The 20481-nt window shown below is 37.6% G+C and overlaps 1 protein-coding gene across 2 annotated transcripts in view; it reads right to left on the bottom strand.

The window, feature by feature from the left end:
• Positions 1–11044: 11044 nt before the first annotated feature.
• The window catches only part of samd12 (sterile alpha motif domain containing 12), an 88518-nt gene continuing 79081 nt past the window's right edge, over positions 11045–20481 (bottom strand). For both annotated transcript variants that reach the window (XM_058754357.1, XM_058754356.1), the window contains exon 5: positions 11045–14668. In XM_058754357.1, the coding sequence (XP_058610340.1) occupies positions 14646–14668 (23 nt within the window). In that variant the 3' untranslated portion in view covers positions 11045–14645. The remainder of the gene's footprint in view (positions 14669–20481) is intronic.

Below are 20481 nucleotides of genomic sequence, written 5' to 3' on the forward strand. Positions count from 1 at the left end.
CAGATGCCACCTGCTTTAAGCAACTGCTGTGCTCAAAGACAGACAGAGAGAATTTGATTGGTGCGGCTTCAGGCTCTTCGTTCCAGAGAGATACTGTGCTGTAATTAGTTCACTACAATAATATAATGCAAGCAAGCATCCCACGGTGTGTCAGTGACGTAACAGCATCTCGAACGGACTGGAACCATATCCGCAAAACAGAATATTGTAAAGACATGTGAATGGACTCTCTGATTTGGGTCAGAAGTCTACATCAACATTCATTACTACAAATTTTAGTGTTCTTTCTTTTTTACAGTGGAAAACCAGTTTAGGTTGCATTGTGAGTACACATATGTTTGCGAAGAATGCTTTGGTGGGTGTTGTGAAGGGTTAAAAGCTCTCTTTTGATGAAGTGTCTGTGCAGTTCCTCTGTAAAAGCAACTTTCTCTTGTCGCTTTAATATTTCAGCTCTACACTGTGAGGCAGTGACAGTGTGCCCGAGGCGAGCATGCCAATTACACTAGCACTGACTATTCTCTATGATATGCCATGGAGCCTTTCATCACCGATGCATTACCGAAGCAAATTATAGATTTTACAACAAAGTTAACTCGAGAGCTGTCAACCAGATCAACCTCCCTCACCACATTTAGGCACTTTTTCCATTGAGCGTCCATCAAATATACACGCTCAATCTGTCTCTGGCAGTGAAAGGAAAGCTGGCTCCTTGAGAAGAGATCAGACCGTGGGCAAGCTGACAAGACTATCTGTCCTTTACGTTAATACACTGCAATAAACACCAACGGCCCTCTGCTAAAACCATTAAACTTACATAAGGCCTCTGTGCTTGCTAAAAGCACTTAGCTGAAAACAAAACAAAAGGAGTATGGGAATGTTTTGGCATCTGTTGTTTCCTCTGCTCTTTGTTGGACGTGTAACCTTTATTGATAAAACAGTCTAGGCTGGGTCTCTGTACAGATTTCCTGATTCGATTATGATTCACATGCTCTTTATTTTCTGATTCATTTGGACCTATCTCATTTATAATGTCCATTTTGTTTACATATTAAATACATTTTCTCCCAGCTTATGCTGTAAATCACACAGGAAATCATTTAACTTGGTAAAAAAAAAAAAGATTATAACAACAGGAACAAACTGCTATTTCTTTAACAGATGTATTAACAAAACCAAAAACAAAAGTACATTTTATATTGCATTTCTTGTGTAAAATTAAAATATAAACTCACGATTACTTTAGTTATAAACTCCCATGAAGGAATATATAAAGTCAGAAAAAAATTAACATTGTTCTCATTTAGGCTCAAATAAGCATGCACACTTTATTTATTAACTTACTCAAATATTCTGTCACTTAAGATAATGATAACTTATTAAATAAATGCTAAAGATTTAGTGATTTGTGCATTATTTTGAATGATTCCTAAACAGTCTGGCTCATAAGAGTAATTTGTTCATGAATCAGACTACATTGGTTGCGCTGGATGTTTTTGATTTACTAAAAAAAAAAAATTGGTTTTAAAGTGTCTTTCGTTCGAGAATCGAACTGTGAATCAAACTGCACTGTTCTCGCTGTAAAATTCATTCAGAAAAAAATAAAATAAATAGGAAGTTTTGTGGCATATTTAAATGAAGATTGTGATTTATCAGTCTTGTATTGGTTGGGAAATCAATATTTTTTCACCCTAAACAGACAGATATGCATGTGGAAGCACAAATGCATACTGCAGATACAAAAAATATACACGTTCCAGACAGTTCAGCCTCCAACTCTAGCTGCTTTTGCCTTTGCATAGCTTTGCCTCATAAATCTTGCGCCTCAGGTATTCCTCATGCCCTGGAAAACCAGGAATTTCTGACCTTTTAGCTGTGCTTTATGTAAACACTGCGGTCTGGGAGGGCATGGTACAGTGTGCTTAAACACACACTCATAGACACGATAAAAAAAACACACTGGGCATGATTTATCAGTATCAGGCCCGGTTGGCACTGTAGGAATAGACAGCATGTAAACGCAGACTGCCACTGTTGGAGGATGAGTGAGAAAAACAACAGGTTTTTTTTCTCCTCTGAGAAATATAGATGCTGTCTGTGGACAGGTTTGCTCAGGAACACCGAAGAAATTCTTCATAAGGATGACAGCTCCTGACTGTGAAGACGCAGGTCAGCAAACGGTCGTGTCCATGATATATGGAGCTCAACTTTTTTGAATGAGCTGGAAAGAAAAGCATAGCTCCAGGTCCGGATTGTTTTTTCACAGTTTGAGGACTGTCGAATCTGACATTCAACTCCCTTTGTTATGAACTCAAACCCAGAGGGCTGATGGGAATAAAATGTGAAACGTCGTTTGTTCCAGCCTCGGAGGAAGGAAGAATATAAAAGTGTTTGAGGACCATCAAATAGAAATTAGAGCTGTTTCCCAGTGTGACTGTGAGTCAGCCGGACTTTACAAGTTCCTCAAAATCTCACAAGAGTGTCACAGATGAAGAATGAAGAGAATCTGACGAGTCCTTGTAAATAAGTAAGATACAGTTGGGTCGGAAAGCTTGATGCTTCAATTTTGTATTTTCTGAATATATTTTGAGTTTTAGTGAAAATTTAGTAAAAAATTAATTTCAGAATGCCTTACTATTTGGTTTATTCTCAGTTTGTATTAATGGCGGCAAATGCATGAGCTCCACAAGTTTGTGTAAAGCCCGAGAATCATTTTATCCTGCATGATTTGAGAATGATGAGGATTTTGATCTTCAATTAGTCATCTAGAAATAGTTCTGAATGTTTGGTATTTCTTATACATTTTACATCATGTTTCTTTGTTTAAAATATTTAAAACTTCCAGTATATTCCCAGGATTAATAATTAATTTTGCTCTTAGACTCTTAAACCCGACTGTAGATTTGACCAAACATTTCACAAAAAGGCTGCATTGGAAATCAATCAGGTTTTCATACCTGGATAACTTTAGCCGATTCTAACCACAAAAAACTTCCACAAATCAAAAAGAAATAGACGTGCTTCCTTCCATGCTTTAAATAAGATGCACCCATCACATAGTGTCTGACCTACCAGCCCAGAAGGGAACTAGAGCAATCAGTTTTGTGTGCAATTAATCATTGTGAGGCCGACAAACTGCTACAATCTGAAGCACTTAGAGGCAGAGGCAGCAGTAATTATGACAAGGCAGGGCGATATAATAGCCGACAAAGCGTGCCTTCGCTCCCATTAGGAAGGGAGGTACAGATCCCTTCTGAACACATCAGTAGCCAGCGAGGAGATAAGGGGGTCGTATACAGCTTGAAAATGGAAAGAAAGAAAAAAAGAAACAGAAAAGGCGAGAGAATAAAGACAAAGGGAGAAGCAGAGAGCGTCATACGGCTGACCTATAAAGAACACTGGAAGATGTGGGTGGAGATGTTTGGAGTTCCCACAACGCATCACACCCTTTCTGTTTCTGCATTCAATGCAGATTAAAAATGAGACAGAATGAGCTGTCAGAACACATCCAACTGAGGCCGCAATGTCTTACTTTTTGCTAGATTTCAAAATGCAAGCAGAGTAAGAGTGCTGTTGCTCTGTAAGCAGCAGATGATCACAGCTGTGGTGATATTCAGAAAAACCACACAACTGCGAGTGTGATGTTTGCTTTAGAACACTATCTCGATAAACAATTCATATTGGGTAACTTACATTTCAGCAGACACAACATTGCCAAATACTTGTTTTTGGCTCTGATAACGAAAATACTGTAGTTCCAAACAAATCCAAAACAATTAATTGTGCAAGTGATGGGTCGTCATTCAGGAACAGTGAGTTTACTGCGTCTGTAACATGACAAATTATCAGAAGACTTGGGAGGTAAACAATCATTTATGTTCTTCAGAAATGATCTTTGGCTGCCTTATATTTTCCTAATTTGGAATATAAACAACAAGGTTGACTAAGAGAGTCGGATCTTCTCATCCCTACGGAGTTTCATTCCTGAAAGAATGAACATTTTGAACGAAACGATAAATTTTGAGCAAATTATTCAATGGCCCATTCATTTGTTGTACTCCTGAATGAATCAGTGTTTTTGACTGAATTAGTTTAAATGAACGATTCAATGGTTTAAGGTCCTTGCACACTGAGTCCGAAATTTAATTTTCGCACATTCAAAAATAAATACGACCTCACGTTGTGTCAATACACATATACACATTCTCTCTGAAACTTTTGTCCATCATAAAAAAATTCAGATCGGGTTCGATTTTCTGTTATTCGCATCCATAGCATGCATTTTGAGAGGAAAGAATGACGTATACGAGAAATTTCGGACTCAGTGTGCAAGGAACTTTAGTCATAAAGACAGTCACTACATTATGGCGATTAAAAAATATGTTTTATGTGTGTATGAATGTAGTTTGGACATACTACATTTGTCATGCCGTCATTATCGCATATCAGCATTTGTAACATATTCACAAAACATATACAGTATCATGCCCTCATGGGATATTATTGTCCATTGGATGCACACATCAGAATTTTGCTAAAAGTAGATCATCCAGGCATTTTTTCCTTACTGTTTTATGAATACTGTGAATTCAGACATCTATAGTCAAGTCAAGTCACCTTTATTTATATAGCACTTTTAACAATACAGATTGTGTCAAAGCAACTTTCCAATATCAAAATAGAAACATAGTGTGTCAGTAATGTAAAATGACAAGATTAAACACTCAATTTTCAGTTAAAGGCATTTCGTTATTGAATTCAGTGATGTCATCGTCCAGCTCAGTTCAGTTTAAATAGTATCTGTGCAATCAAGTCGACGATATCGCTGGAAATGAAGTGTCCCCAACTAAGCAAGCCAGAGGCGACAGCGGCAAGGAAACGAAACTCCATCGGTGATAGAATGGAGAAAAAAACCTTTGGGAGAAACCAGGCTCAGTCGGGGGGCCAGTTCTCCTCTGACCAGACGAAACAGCAGTTCACTTCCAACCGCACCAAAGTCAGATTGTGTAAAGGACTCATCTGGTTCCCGAGGTATTGTCCCAATGGCCGTCTAGGTGACAAGGTCTTCACTGGGGATCGGTCTCTAGAAATGCCCTAATATGCCATAACATGCCCTAACGTACTAAGACACTGGTAGTACAAGATCAAATTCAATGTACACCTTATTGATGATGCATATTATATACAGGAAAGCAGATGAGCCCAGAATATGAACACAGAGTGATAAATTGCACGTTAAGCATATTGTTTTCCATGGGAAAATGCTTAATGTGAAACTTTGTGTGTTCCGTTCATATTCTTCATATGCTTGCCTGTATATAATAAGCTCTATTAATAAGATGTATACTGAATTTGGTCCTATCTTAATGCAATAAGCCACAGTAAGCATTTTTCGTATGGTTTTCATGCGGGAACATACAATATAGCACATTGTGTTCATATTCTGGGCACAGCTTGTATACTACATACAAGCTCTGTACAGACTGAATCATCAATAAGGTGTACATTGAGTATGGTGTTAGACCACTTGTACTCAGTACATACCTGGTAAAAATAGCTGGAGGGTAGCACAGCAAAGACTTGTTTTGCCCTCCAGGCTGGCTTTCCTATGAGGATGTGGTGTCAAGTGAAAACCGTGAACCATGAGTGACACAGCCAGTGTAAACCAAACAAATAAAACTGTATGAATGACAACGTCCGTTTAAGTGCTAAATAATAGCTTTGTGTGAGAAAAAGATCAACAATTTAAGCAACTTACAGACATGAACGCTTTGGAAATAACTTTACTTTGCTCTTGCTTTAAGCTATCAAACAAGCCAATCATTGTTGTTTTACAACTTGCTCTTTGCTAACATGATGTTGCAGTAGCAGACAACTGCCCATTCTGTCATTCCTAGTCCCAGCTGGCGCGGAACAACACTGTGCCAGGCCTGATACCCATGGGGCAAAGCTGAGCCCGGGGCTGAGACTGCTTCCAGCTGGCCCCCTGGACTCTCCAAGATCATCCTCCTGCTCTCTCTCCAAACACAGACACATCACTAAAATGGGCATGGCATCCAGCCCACACATGTACTAGCTGTCACAACACGACAGGAGCATTAACAATCTGACACATCCAAACACACCATCATCAATCTCAAGGGTCCCACTCCAGACGCAAAACAGAATGGCTTCTTTTCCAAAAGGGTTTTCCAGGACCAAAATGCATCCTTAAGGAATCAAGTATAAACAAGTATAAAATTGATGTGAGATGCTTATTGGTTTTGCTTGGGAAAAAGAGAAACGTCATTCACAAAACAGCAGACAGTTGGTGAAAATACATAAATGCAAAAAATGTCATGTCAGAAATAAATTAAACATTAATGCTAAAGTTAGTCAGTTAGTCTACATTGTGAATCAAACAACTGCTTTGACACTTTTTGTTTTTAATAAGCCATCACAGAAACACATACCAACATACCTCTTTTCAAAACAAAAACAATGCAAACTGTGCATGCAAACAAAATGGTGTGCAGTTCATTCAGTCATCATCTAATTACAATTTGAGACAAAAAGAGCTACACAATAAGCACTGACATGAATACTTATGCTCCTATTTACTTTCTTAACACTGTTCCTGATCTTATCGTCAATGATTAATGCATGCTACTCCAAAGGAAAAAAAATGGTTTGGCCTTGTAATTTTTAATCAGAATGTAATAACTTGCTCATCCTCTCAAATGACCTTTCCTTTTCCTCTTAGGTCACTTTGGATAATGCTACATCACACAGCCATCTGCTTAGCCCACAGTTGTAGACTGTATGCATTTTTATCTATATTTATTGTTTCTTCTGGGGTCTCTAAGATTTTTTGTAAGAAATTAATAGTTTTATTCACCAAAGACATTTATTATCTTATAAAAGATTTCTGTTTCAAATAAATCCTGCTCTTTGAACTTTCCATTCTTCAAGGAACCATAAAAAAATAAAAAATAAATAAATACAAATTCCACAGAAACACATCTGTTTTCAATAATGATAATAATATAAAATGTTTCTTGAGGACCAGTGATGAATATATTGTTAAATGTTTCTGCACTGTGGCTCTGGAGAAATTTTGTTTCTCACCATAAAAAGGTTCTTATATAAAAATCATATGTCTATTTCCCCTCACATTTAGCATTTAAGTTTCCTGTTTTAAGTTATATACCTCAGATGTCTCATGACATTCTGACTTTATTTTGATGTTTGTTTCCAATTAACCTGATATGGGAAAAGAGAAAGGAATCTATGCTTAGTGCTTTTGTTTTAGTAACCAAACTCCCAAGCAGTGAAGGCACTTTTATTTCAGCACGCTATTGGATACAAGTGTGGGAAAACCATGCAATTTCTCGTGTTTATGACTGGAAATAGGCCAGAAAGGTCACAACTGCACAAACTTGTCTCAAGATATAGGAAAGAAAAAGAACCAGAAAAAGAAAGAGGCAGGGTGTGCCAGTGATGACAAACCAGATCTTTGCTCCAGAACACCTGTTCCTAACATTCCCACACACACACAATTCCCAGCATTTCAGAAGCCGATGACTCACACGTGTCCTCACAGAGGAACCTCCAGCAGAAAATCACTCATGATTGCACAAGAAGATCATTAACAGGAAAAGTTGTGAAACAAGACGATGACGGGGGTGTTGATTAGGAACGCTGCACCATGAATCACAACTGTGGGTTGTTGAGACAGTGCTTAGTTAGCAACATGAATACGTTCATGACCTATCGTCCATTATGTCAAAACCTTTTTCTTTTAAATGCATTTTTTAGGCATTTCCAGAAAAAAAAAGACATTTAAAAAATAAAGCTATGCTACATCTCCAGCTAAACATTCTTCTTGATATTTTATGCTCACCCCATCAAGTCACAACCAAAGCATGCTTGGTTGCATGCAAAGAATTGCAAATGGCAAGCAATAAAATGATTTATGCCTCAACAAAAATGGATTAAGTAAACGTACATTATACAAATTTAAGTGGATTGAACATAATGAACTTAAGTTGTGACAAAACGATCAAGAATTATTGCATTAGCTCATTTTAATGAATTAAAATAAGTAGCAAAAATCTTTTTTGTGCACTCGTGATTTCAGCGGAAATGCAAAAAGCAGAACTGAAGACATAATGGAGCATAATTTTACTTAGAAGCTGCTAGCAAAGCAGATTTAAACACTGAAGCACAACCTCAAGTATGGTTTTCCAAAAAAATTATATTCGTTCCGTCAAACTAAGTCATTGTCTGGTTGGTCTTCTATGTGCTGAGAGCCTGTATCGTGCCCTTTTGTGGTGCAACTTTGCAAGAAGTCTTCTTGGTGTTTGTTTTGGTGTGTGTGTGTGTGTGTGTGTGTGTGTGAATGATAAAGACACACTGTGTCAGCATGAAAGAATCGCAGTAGCTGTTACGCATTGGTCGAGGGAGTGAAAAAGGGATGAAGTGTGAAAGAGAGAGCAAGAGACACAGAAAAGATTGAGAGTGCAGAGAGAGTGAATGGAGCAGGAAGGCGAACAGGACATCATTAGTGACCAGTGCAAAGCTTTAATGAGCAGGATCACTGTAGCCTTCCATCTGCACCGCTGCCTGAAGGCTGGAGAACGTGTTTGGCTGCCCACTGTGTCGATCTGACAAGGGCTGAGGTACCTCCAGACATCCCCTCGGCTGGGCACTCTCTGTCTAGGCACAAAAACACACTTGCATAGCCACCTTTTTGTCTGAGAAGACACATACAGACTACCAAAAGTGCCTTAACGCATTGATCACATAAAGTTTGTTTTGCCTTGAGGCATGGAAGCCGCGTGGCCTACAGCCTCAGACCAGTAATGCTCACTTCTGTCCTGAGCTGAATGTGTCTTCCTGTCCATGATGGAATGCAGCTCTGGTATATCTGGTATCTAGAAATTTGGATGCATTTATATTAATGAATTTAGATGCTTCTATCTAAAGCAAGTTACATTCAGAAATACATTTTATGAATGAATGAATGAGATTACAAGACAGTTTCACACCGATTTTCAGATTCATCTATTGAAACCTGACAGTCTGACAGGCATTATTATATTTTGAATATGAACACAAGAATTACTTACTTCACTGATTAATTTACTTACCTTTTACACATTCTTCCGTTGTACATTCCTGTTCATTTGTATGTGATTAAGTCTATTTTATACTGTCCATTACTATGGAGCGGACCTGATTTACATTTCACTGCTGGTTATATATTCTCTATATAACTGTGTATATGACAAATAAAATCTTGAATCTTTAACATGAAAACATATTGATTGATTAGTGGGGAGTACTACTTAGAAATATTATCTACTTAAAATTAAATTATCTGAAAATCCCAAACAATTTCAATTCGTGTGACAGAGTTATGTAATATGACAGCAAACATGAGCAAAATAATAATAAAAATGACCTAAAATGATAATAAAACCCCCTAAAACTGAAGACTAAATATGGAAATAATTAAATTTTATATTTAATAATTTAATTTTCTTAAATACCTGACAATGCTGGAAAAAAGTGCAGAGACACAACTGTTAAACCTTCTAAAAACAATCTCTTCCTGTCAGGACATAGTAGATTTCTTTGAAATATCTTCTATATAATGAGATATTCTTTGAGATAGTAAGACATTAATAGGTAAGATAAGACATTAATATGTTTTTTTATATTTTAGGTATATATAAAAAACGTTAATAATCTATTAGTATTAAGTTACATTCTGACGACAAGAAAATTTCATGAGTGATCATGTAATGCCATCATGCTAAATAAAATAAAACTAAAATAAGAAGATCAATCTAATGAAATATATGTTTGTGCAAAAAATATTTTAGTGAAGAAGTGATTTTTTATTTTATTACTTTCTATTTATCAAAGAATCCTACAAAAAAATGTATCACTATTTCCACAAAATATTAAGGAGCACAATTTTTTTTCAGTAGTGCAGATATCTGCTGCATATACCGCTGTACAAATAGTCCAATTTCATCACTAGCAAAAGAGCAGCAAGTACAGTCCATCTTAAAAGTCAGATTTTGAAAAACAAATGAGTTACATTATGTGCAGTGTGAAAAAAGACTTTTTGTCTTTTCTAGAAATGGGCCATCATTAATGGCAGGCGCTTCTGATTATTCCGTCACACTTGCTTATATGGCTGCATGTGTGTTGTTGCCTGGGGCAATGCTGGCATGTAGCTTCCCAGAAGGCTCATACTCATATATATGGCCTATATATATATGTGCTGCAGAATTGTGGTGGAGAGTGAAGGCTGACACATTATATTTAAGTATGTATTTATAGATACACAGAGACTGCAATACTGTTGAATTTTAATAGTCGTGACAGAGACGGCACGATTGAGGGAAGGTGCATGCAAGTATGAGGGAGCAGAGAGAAGGATTTTAAATAGATAGATATGGAAACAGCTCAGAAATAGATATGAGAGGACAGAGCAAGTGCAAATGCAGTCAAGAATATGAAGAAAAAGAGAGAGAGAGAGAGAGAGAGCAATGCGCTGAAAGAAAGAGCTGTAAAATGCTGAGAATGTCTCAGGTAGAGTCGCTGGAGAGTACAGAGGGATTGAGGTGGAGTGATGTGCTGTCATATCTCCCCGTCTGTTCATCTCTCACTCTCTCCCACCAGGTACCCTGAATCTTTACCGTCAGCAAGAGAACAAAGTGTGTGTGTGTGTGTTTGTGTGTGATGACGTTCTCACTGCTGCCTTGTTTATGTGTGTGTAAGACATAGCGCAGTCAATATCAATCTAGATTAACGTGCTGGTGAACCCAGCCACAGAACACACCAAACATCCATTTTTATTGGCTGTACTTCTCATTTAAACCCTCTTGAAGAACTACATCCTGTTTGTCATCCACTCTCCTCATCTATTATGATTAACATGAAATCGAACCAATTAAATAAAGACCCTTTTACACACGACCACCTAACGAACAGCCACAATAAGCATCTGATTCAAATAGTTCTTGGGTTCAGTAAAACACAAAGAATGGCCTTGTTATATTAATATGTTTATTAGAATGTTAACATATTCATGAATATTAATGAGTAGGCACACTATATAGAGATAGAGGAAAAGAAACAGGACTGAGAGTTTGGTCTGCATGCCTTGCGAATTCAAAACATCAGAAATTAATGACCACAATAGTAAAAACATGCCCACATAGTGTCAAAAATTGTTTTTCATAGTGTACTATGGGCTTAAATAATCTAATGGACGTTATTTAGATTAATGTGTACAGCTTTAAGCATTTATATCGGTGTGGTGGTACATGTGTGTGCATGAATACATCAATATATCAACAATATAGTGTATGCAAGAAAATAACCTCAGTATATCCATGAGTACTTTGTGCAGTTGAGGCTAACGTTCACTTGATTTGTGTGCAGGTGTGGCATCCAGCTCTCCAATCTAGTTCAGAGCTGATAAAAGAACCAACGTGAACATCATCAGTACATGTGTGGGCATTAATAATCCACTAAACTTCAGCTCCACAGTCAAAGGTACAACTTTTTAGAGTAAGAATGCCAATCTAACACGTTTTTACATTATGTCAGATAGAACTACACTGGCAGAGAGATGTGTATCTAACAGAAGCCATATTCTATACCTTATAGAAGTGTTGGAGTCTATGTGGATCTTAAGGCAAATCTCACAAATAAAAGAGCGGAGAGTGAATGTTTATTGGGTTATTATCCTTGCACATTCATGCCTTAATTATTATGAATTTGCTTTTTCAAGGTCTACTGTCTTGAAGATCAAAAAGGACCATTAATGTTTGCCTTTTTGTTTTTCTTTGTGGGCAGTCTCGTGAGAATGACTGAATCACTGTTATTTGATCCTGATGTGTATCAAAGAAAGTTATATATATTTTTAATATATGAGTACTACTATGTATTTTTTATGTGATTATCAAACACAATTTTAGTATATTGTACAGCTGTAGTATATGCTATAAAATTTAATCTTTAAAAAATTAAATAATTCCTATGCACTTTTCTTAGAAAATAACAAAAACGCCCTAAGGCGAACTAAGAGTCTGAACCGACAGTATGCTGCTATTGAGCTTTTGCTGAACAATTTGAATTGACTTGAACTCTGCGGTTAATGTACCATGAGATGGTCTCATAAAGTTCAAATCAAAAACAAACCCCTCGTGGGTGAACATCTTGCCATCTAATAATCTAATCCACATGAAAAGAACACAAACTCTCGTTCAGTGTCTTTTAGAGCTGATTTAGAGTTGCTTGCGTAATGTTTGTCACTTCCTACTATGGCTCATGTAAACTGTCCAAGACAAACCCATTTTGAGCCAAAATGTGATTTCCTTTTAAAAACGTCTCTCTAAGGAACCACAAATTCTCTATACAGTGAGATCTATACTAGGTTTAGCAGCTATAAAACCAATGACCATTTCAGTTTTCACCCTCTCAGCCCTTCACAAGTTCCCTCAGTCATCAAAAGCCTCTGGCGTTGAGCCCTCTCTAAGCTATAAAAAAACTCCAAGGCCCCACAAAGGCATGAAATGGTAGCTAGTTTTTAATTGGAACATGCTTTTCCCCAGATTCCCAGTATTGACTCCATCCTGTGAGCCAGACAAGAGCCAATATGAGATCTAATCGACAACGTCTAATCGATAGCACTCAATTTTTGGATCTCATTGCAATCTAAAGCATCTTGTAAGGCAAACCTTCCATCATAGGCATGGCCGGATGCCACAATTGGCAGCATGTAACCTATTACTGTAGCCCTCAAAACAACCGGAGCCACTCTGGTTAATCAATGGCGGGTCTGCGCTGTCATAGACCTTTATCGGCGACCGTGTCGGCGCCTTTGTGGAAGGTGTGCAATATTGCGGAGTCATGCTACAATTGTGGTAAGTCTCTTCGTGGTGAGAAGCCTTGTTGATGCCTGAGGCTCTTGTAAGTAATGGAGGTTTGATACAAAGGTGACAATGATCAAAGGGTACAAAGACACAGTTCATTTGCTTCAGTACTTCCATGTGCTTCCAAGTTAAAAAGGTAACAGTGAATGGCCATGTCATATTAACAGTGATGCCTTTGTGAGGATCTCTATTCAAAAAGATACAGTGAATGGAAAGTTCAAGGCTCCTAGTGACAGGCATCTTGCATCCTCTTTTCTCAAAAATAACGCTCTGTCTGGTTTATACACTTTTTAATAATGCTGTTCCATGCCTAAAAGTACATTCCCTTCCTTGCCTTGTCACTCCCAATGGCAGGATGAGACTTCAGAGAGACATGTCATCTATTTTTCCCCTTCTTTCTCCTGCCTTCATAACCAAAAAAGAAAGAAGAATCGTCTCCCATTTCTGATTCTTTGCAGTTTCACAGCTCCGAGCTCAGTTGCTTCATCCTGCCTTCTAATTGAATTCCACCATGAGTCGAACCCCAAGATTGGCTCCGGATCAAGAGATGACAGTATAATGCATTTGGTCCGGCAATGAAAGAAGGATTTGGGGTGGAACGCAGCTCCCTGTGGAAGGGTGGGCTTGTCTTTTTAAGAGACCTGGTCACAGTCACAGTGCAGTTCAGTCTACGGGATACGTAATAACAGGATCTTGCTTTTGATGGATGGCGAGGGAATTCAAGCTCGGGGACATACAAAGACAAAAAGACGACTAACCAAGCAAGTCGACCAGACGGTTTACATAATACTAAGAGTCGGCAGACACAAGAGAGAGGAAAAGACAAGTAATATTTAGACGTGCAAAGGGTGGTGTCCACATGTTGCCATTTTGTTAGAATGTTTATAGGTGAAGAAAGCTAGCTAGACAGCTTGTTTTCCTATCTAGATAGCTAATAAGCTACATAGCTAGCTATAAATGTATATTTCAATAACAGATAGCTAGCTAGATAAACAAGTTAGCTATACAGAGAGCTAATTAGCTAGCTAGCTAGCTAAATAGAGATACAAGTTAGCTATAGATAGCTAATTAGCTATATACCTACCCATATAGATAACTAGTTAGCCAGATAGCTATCTATCTACCTACCTAGATATAGATAGACAGACAGACAGACAGACAGACAGACAGACAGACAGACAGACAGACAGATAGATAGATAGATAGATAGATAGATAGATAGATAGATAGATAGATAGATAGATAGATAGATAGATAGATAGATAGATAGATAGACAGACAGACAGACAGACAGACAGATATTATTCTTCTATACTGTTGCAGGAAGTCCAGGGCGTGTTGTAGAACATCATGCTAGTCAGATTCGCTAACAGGCTGTGTGCTGAACACGGGCAGGAAAAAAGATGTTAAAGTGCTACACTTCAGGATTACATACAACAAACAAGATAATTCAGCAGCAAGTCTTTCACATTGTCCAAAAGGGAACATCAGTAGTCCAGGCGATTCTTCGAGTTTGGAACTGATATGCTGTAAAGAGCTACTGAAGATCAGTTGGATCCTTTTTTAGGACTGTTTTGATCAGAGGGAGAGTCTAGATCTGCTTTAGGAGAGTTTTGAGAGAAGTGGACTGAAGGAAGACCGCAGTCTGGTGTGTGCTGTGGACATCTGAGAAGATGGACAAGGAACAGAGGATCTCCTGGAATGCTCAAGTTACGGTGAACTCTCCAGAGAGGCTGCAGAGGAAAAACACAGAGGGGAGAAAAGACATGAGAGAGGAACACAAACACAAACAACGGACATAAAATTAATATAGAGAAATTGCAGAGGAGATTGCTGAGAATAAGGGAGTGGAGGATTGTCGTAAATAAGATATCTTTAATACAATACTTGACCAAAAGTATGTGAACACTCCCTCTAATTAATGGGTTTGGCTAGACTCCCTAATTCCAGTGAAGACAAAACAGGGGCCCTTTCAGTCCCATGACACAGTGAGGTCCATATAGAGTCTGGAGTGGAAGAACTTGACCGGCCTGCATTAAGCCCAGAACTGAACACCTTTAGTATGAATTTTGACCTCCTGAATGAGAGAAAAACTGCCATGTTCTAACATCAAGTAGAAAACCTTATATGCATTAAGCCAACACGTTCTCACTCCCAACTTGTCACATATTGACACTTGGTCAGGACCCCTTGGTGTTGCTTTTTGGCGCTCAAGTTACCACTTTAGCGTAATTTTTTAACGCACAGGGTACCCTTTTAGCGTTACTTTTCGATGCAGGTCCTCCATTGATTTCAGTTGTTTGCCTTAATTTAATAGTTTGCATGCATTTATAAAAATATGAAAAAAATTATATAAATATAAATAAAGGTGTAAGTCTTCTGTTTTGCCCCGGAAGACTTGGAATATTAATATTTTTTGAATAAATTATGACTGTAGTTGTATCTTGTGTTTTATCGACAAATGGTAGGTTTGGGGTATTTACATGTGTAAATAGTGTAATATAAATAAAACTGTTGTGACTGTTTACATTGAAAAATCACACCCCAACATATATGCAATAATGGCAATATTATTACCCAATATATAATTTAATCATGACGATATAATTCCCAATGCCTTTTGCATCGACATATTGATGCCAAGGGTTTCTTATTTAAAGCAATGGAGGACCCTGCATGTTGGAAAATGACGCTAAAGGGGTACCCTGTGCGTCAAAAAGTGACGCCTAAGGGTCCTGACCAAACGTCAATATACGACGATTTGGGAGTGAGAATGTGTTGATTAAGCAATAAAAGAGTTGCCTATTAGCAACTCTATTAGCCTATATTAGCCTATTAGCTTTTCTGTAGCTCAAATAGTAGAGCATGGCGCTAGCAACGCCAAGATCATGGGTTCGATTCCCAGGGAAAGCAAGAGCTGATAAAAAATGTAAAAACTGCAACTTGAATGCAATGTAAGTCGCTTTGGATAAAAGCGTCTGCCAAATGCATAAATGTAAAATGTATTAGCATTAAAAGCCCAATTAAAATAAATGTAGAGCAAAAGAAGACTTTCCTACGGAGAAAAAGAACCCTATTCTCACTATTCTAGTAGTTCAGAAAATATCTTAACAATGTCCCACTTATTAATCAGATTTATGTATAAAGAAGATGCACTCAGTTTTTGCCAAGATGCTAAAACCTTCGGTCAATAGATATTTCAAGATGAACTCAAATATTTCTCATCAAACAATTACTAGAAATGAATAGCATTAATTTGTAATATTTATATTCAATATAAAATAAGATTATATTTTATATTAAATTAACTCCATTTGCTTCTATTTTTATTCTCCTAAAGGAGAATTTTATGTAAAACATCTGAGATGATGTTGATACTTAATTGAAACGTATCTGAAAACCCCATTAAAGTCTCATGAACTATGAAAGAACAACCTCTGAGCAATAAAACCGTCCTCTGGAGAGAGTTGGAAATTAAATGAGAAGTGCATACTAAGGGGGGATAAAAATGAGGGGAAGAGCATAAAGCACATGTGTAGAAACAAACGAATGAACTGATATGTACAAAAAAGAGTCCAGATGGAAAAGAGAGTAAAAGAGACAGAGTGCAAGAAGATTGAAAAAGAGGAAGAGAAAGAAAACACAAAATGGTGGTTACAGTGGTGAATCAATAGCAGAGGCGCTATCCCAGCATTCAGTATCTCAGAGAAGCTCATCTGACCTTTAGAAGAGAAAGACAGGGAGAAGAAAGAAAAGACAAAGAGAAAAATAAAGAGCCAAAAGCAAAGTAGGATATGCCTCACGATTTAACTGACATGTGACATCTGTGACATTCAGATAGTAGTATGAGTATGAATTTACCGTAATAAACCTTATGTATGAATCACGGTGTGTTATAGCTTGTATTAAACATCCACACACACACACACACACACACACACACATATTACATGAGCTCCCGTAGATCACCCTGTTAGAGCACAAACAGTCCAAGAACACACTGGCTGCTGGCTACAGAGAGCATATCTAGCATTTGAAATTCATTATCATGGGGTAGCCTGACAAGCTGTCAAAGCAGCGTACACAGGCTCTCCATCCCAAACAGCCGCGTACAATGCTGTTGTCGAGAAAGGGGAAGAGGGAGGTGGCTCTGGAGGTTCAGCTGAACGATAAAGCCGCCCGTTTTTTGTTTTTGTTTGTTGCAAATCAAGGTCAGGATTTTTTCCTTCAATTTACCAAGGATTGCTGACATGCTGCATAGAGACAGGTACATATTTAGACTCACAACGGAACACAATCATCTCTACATCTAGCCAAAGGGTGCTGCTCTACGGCCATCAACATCATAGAAAAAAAACTGAATGAAATTACAAACAAATTAACCATGGTAAAAATGTGGTTATACAATGTTTCTGTGAATTGTGGGGACTTTCCATAGACTTCTATTACTTTTATACTGACCAAATTATATTTTTTATCCCCTAACCCTAAACCTACCCCTTACAGAAAACCTGTTTGCATCGTTACACTTTCAGATAAACATCATTTATGATGCTTATCTGAAAGTGTAACGAAGGCCGGTCCCCACAATGTAGCATAAACAAGTACACACACACACACACACAGGGCTGTATTAACCATTGGGCTAGGTGGGGCTGAAGCCCCGGGGCCCAAGCAAGCTGGGGGCCCGTGATTGGCTGTGGGCCATCTGTAGCGCCGAACGCCAAAGCCCCACCACGCCCCCCTCTTAGCGCTAGTATTTAGTGGAGCTTTTCCAAAAATTCCATTCATTATCATTAGAGATTAAAACGTAAAATCTGGATTTGGTTTACCAATCAAATGCATTTATTTAACTATGTTCACGTATCAATCAGGTGATCGCTGCCCCATATGTCTGCATTCACCTTCACTCCGATCTGGAAATGATCACACAAAGAACAATATTCGAGGCATATATCTCTCAATTCTGAGAGAGAGGGGCTCAATAAACAAACAACAGAGAAAACAAATTAGTCAGTAAAAATCTCAGCTATCAGGTTATTTTACTAAATCTGATGGAGTGGAAGTTGTTGGAACAGCGACTGGACCGGCACATGGAGCAGAAAAAAACACCACGTCATCATCCCCACAGATTTTAGGTTAGTTTGATTATTAATGGATCTATATTGCTTTTTGTGTTTGAACAAAATTTTAAATATTCGCTTAAGGGTTGGGAGAAATCTGGTAGAAATCCTATCAATCGTTTTGCGCGTCATGATGTAGGCTAAGCTTATCATTTAAACACGTTTTAAGCAAGTAAGATCAAATGGTTTTAAACTGTTCATGGACATTAAGAATGATCTCCATTGACTCCAAGAGTGTATTTTTTTCATACTATGGAAGTCATAGGGGCCCAGCAACTGTCTGATTACCAGTATTGTTCCATTTAGTGTTCAACAGCAGAAAGAAACTCATACAGGTTTAGAACAACAACAGAATTTTCATTTTCGGGTGAACTATTCCTCTAAAGCAGCCTAATATAGCTGCTGTTGCCATTTGTGTCAATAATGTAAATCAAACATCAGAAAGAAAATCACTTACTGTCCTTGACTGAATCACTTTTGTAAAATAAATAAGAATGAATGTATTTTGAATTTATACAGTGAAGACTATTCAGTCTATTTGTACATTCTCTTTATATAATATAATATTTATTATTCAGTGCTTTAAGTTTATCAAGTAGATTGATTTCTTATGATCTTTGTTCTGTTGTAGTCTAATTTGTGACTCTTTACTTGTCCTTCAGTAAGCTTATTTTTTACTTAGGCTAGTATTATTTTTTTGTGATATTGAAATTGGCAACAAAAATAATGTAATTTCAGTGCATCAATAATTTTGATATAGTATTGATATAATATTTGATATATATATATATATATATATATATATATATATATATATATATATACATACAATATAAAATGTTGTGATGGGGGCCCTGCAGTAAGTCATAGCCCGGGGCCCAGTGTGGTCTTCATGCGGCCCTGCACACACACACTTATGGACATTTGCCTTGATAGTACCATTGTATTCCTGAGAAGCCAGAATGGTGTACAAATATGGTAACCACTCAGTACCATCACCACATAATAGGTAATATTTACCACGTAATATTTTTGTAAGGGGTTTTAAATGTAATTTTAGATCATGCACTCTTAATTGCATCAAAAATGGTCTATTGTAATTCTTCTACTGAAAATGATTCTGTCAACCTTGAACCTGGATGTCTGAGACTAGAACAATATCACTGTATCACAATTTCAACGGATACCCTTTAACAGAGCAATCTCAGCTAGACTGAACAAGAGATGAGAATTACAAAAAACACTGCAAATGAGTCATTCCCCTTTTCCGTTCTTTTGATTCATTCTCTTCTCTCTGATTAATTATCACAGGCTGAATGTGACAGCGGGAGAACTGTACCACGGACCCGCTCCATTCTGTCTCTCTGTGCAAGGCAATTCTGAGACAATGAGATCTGCTCATGCTGCTGGGCTCTCGATGCAAAACCTGCATCCCTGTAGTTTGGATTCAGTGCACCAAGACTGCTTTTATAAAATGCATGAACCCCTAAAAAAGAATCAGATGTTTATCAATGCAACCTTCCCTTGAAGTGATGTATAGCACATTAAAGAGGGAAAAGATTACATTAGATCTATTCCCGTCTCTGTTCCACATCTGGTCTTCTCAGCATTAGTTGAGACGATAGATCGGATTCAAATACATCACAGTCGAGGAGCCATGAGAGTGGTGTGGGAGAGAGTGGAGAGGAAGAGAGAGAAAAATGGAGCGCCAGGAATCCTGGAAAGCTCAGGAGAAACAGAAGCTGGAGGCTACCTATGCATTCATAATGAGTTCTTACCAGTGTTATTGAATCAGAGCACAACCCTGGCCTGCCTCAACACCAGATTCTCCTCCTTGCCTAACATAACCCTGAGCTTTTGCAGCTCCACCAAAAATTGACAGCTCTTCCCTTTGTAGTACAGCCAAGATGTGCTCTGATTGGACGACTGGAAGGGTTCTACGATGTCTCTGACATGCACAACTTCTGTTTCAGCAAATGACCCGAGGCAATGCTCACAAAGTCCGAAGTTAGATTATTGTAGTTCTATTCTTCCCATTTGATTGGATCTGAAACTGCAGCAGAGGACAGTGCACTGCATAAATAAGAACAGAACATGAATCAGTGCAATTAGTTTATTTAACATATTGATGTAACCTACACTAGCATTTGAAATTGGGAGTTGATAAGATTTTTTAAATGTTTTTAAAGGTTCACTAAACCTGCATTTATTTGATCAAAATACAGTGAAAACAGTAATATTGTGAAATATTACAATTTAAAATAACTGTTTCTATTTAAATACATTTTAAAATGTAATTTATTCCTGTGATGGCAAAGCTGAATTTTCAGCAGCTATTGCTGTTTTTAATAGAAAATAATATGCTGATTTGATGCTCAATTATCACTGGTTCTCAATTATTAATAATGGTTCTTATAATTATC

Source organism: Onychostoma macrolepis, chromosome 19 (assembly GCF_012432095.1).
Source record: "Onychostoma macrolepis isolate SWU-2019 chromosome 19, ASM1243209v1, whole genome shotgun sequence".
Lineage (NCBI taxonomy): Eukaryota > Metazoa > Chordata > Actinopteri > Cypriniformes > Cyprinidae > Onychostoma > Onychostoma macrolepis.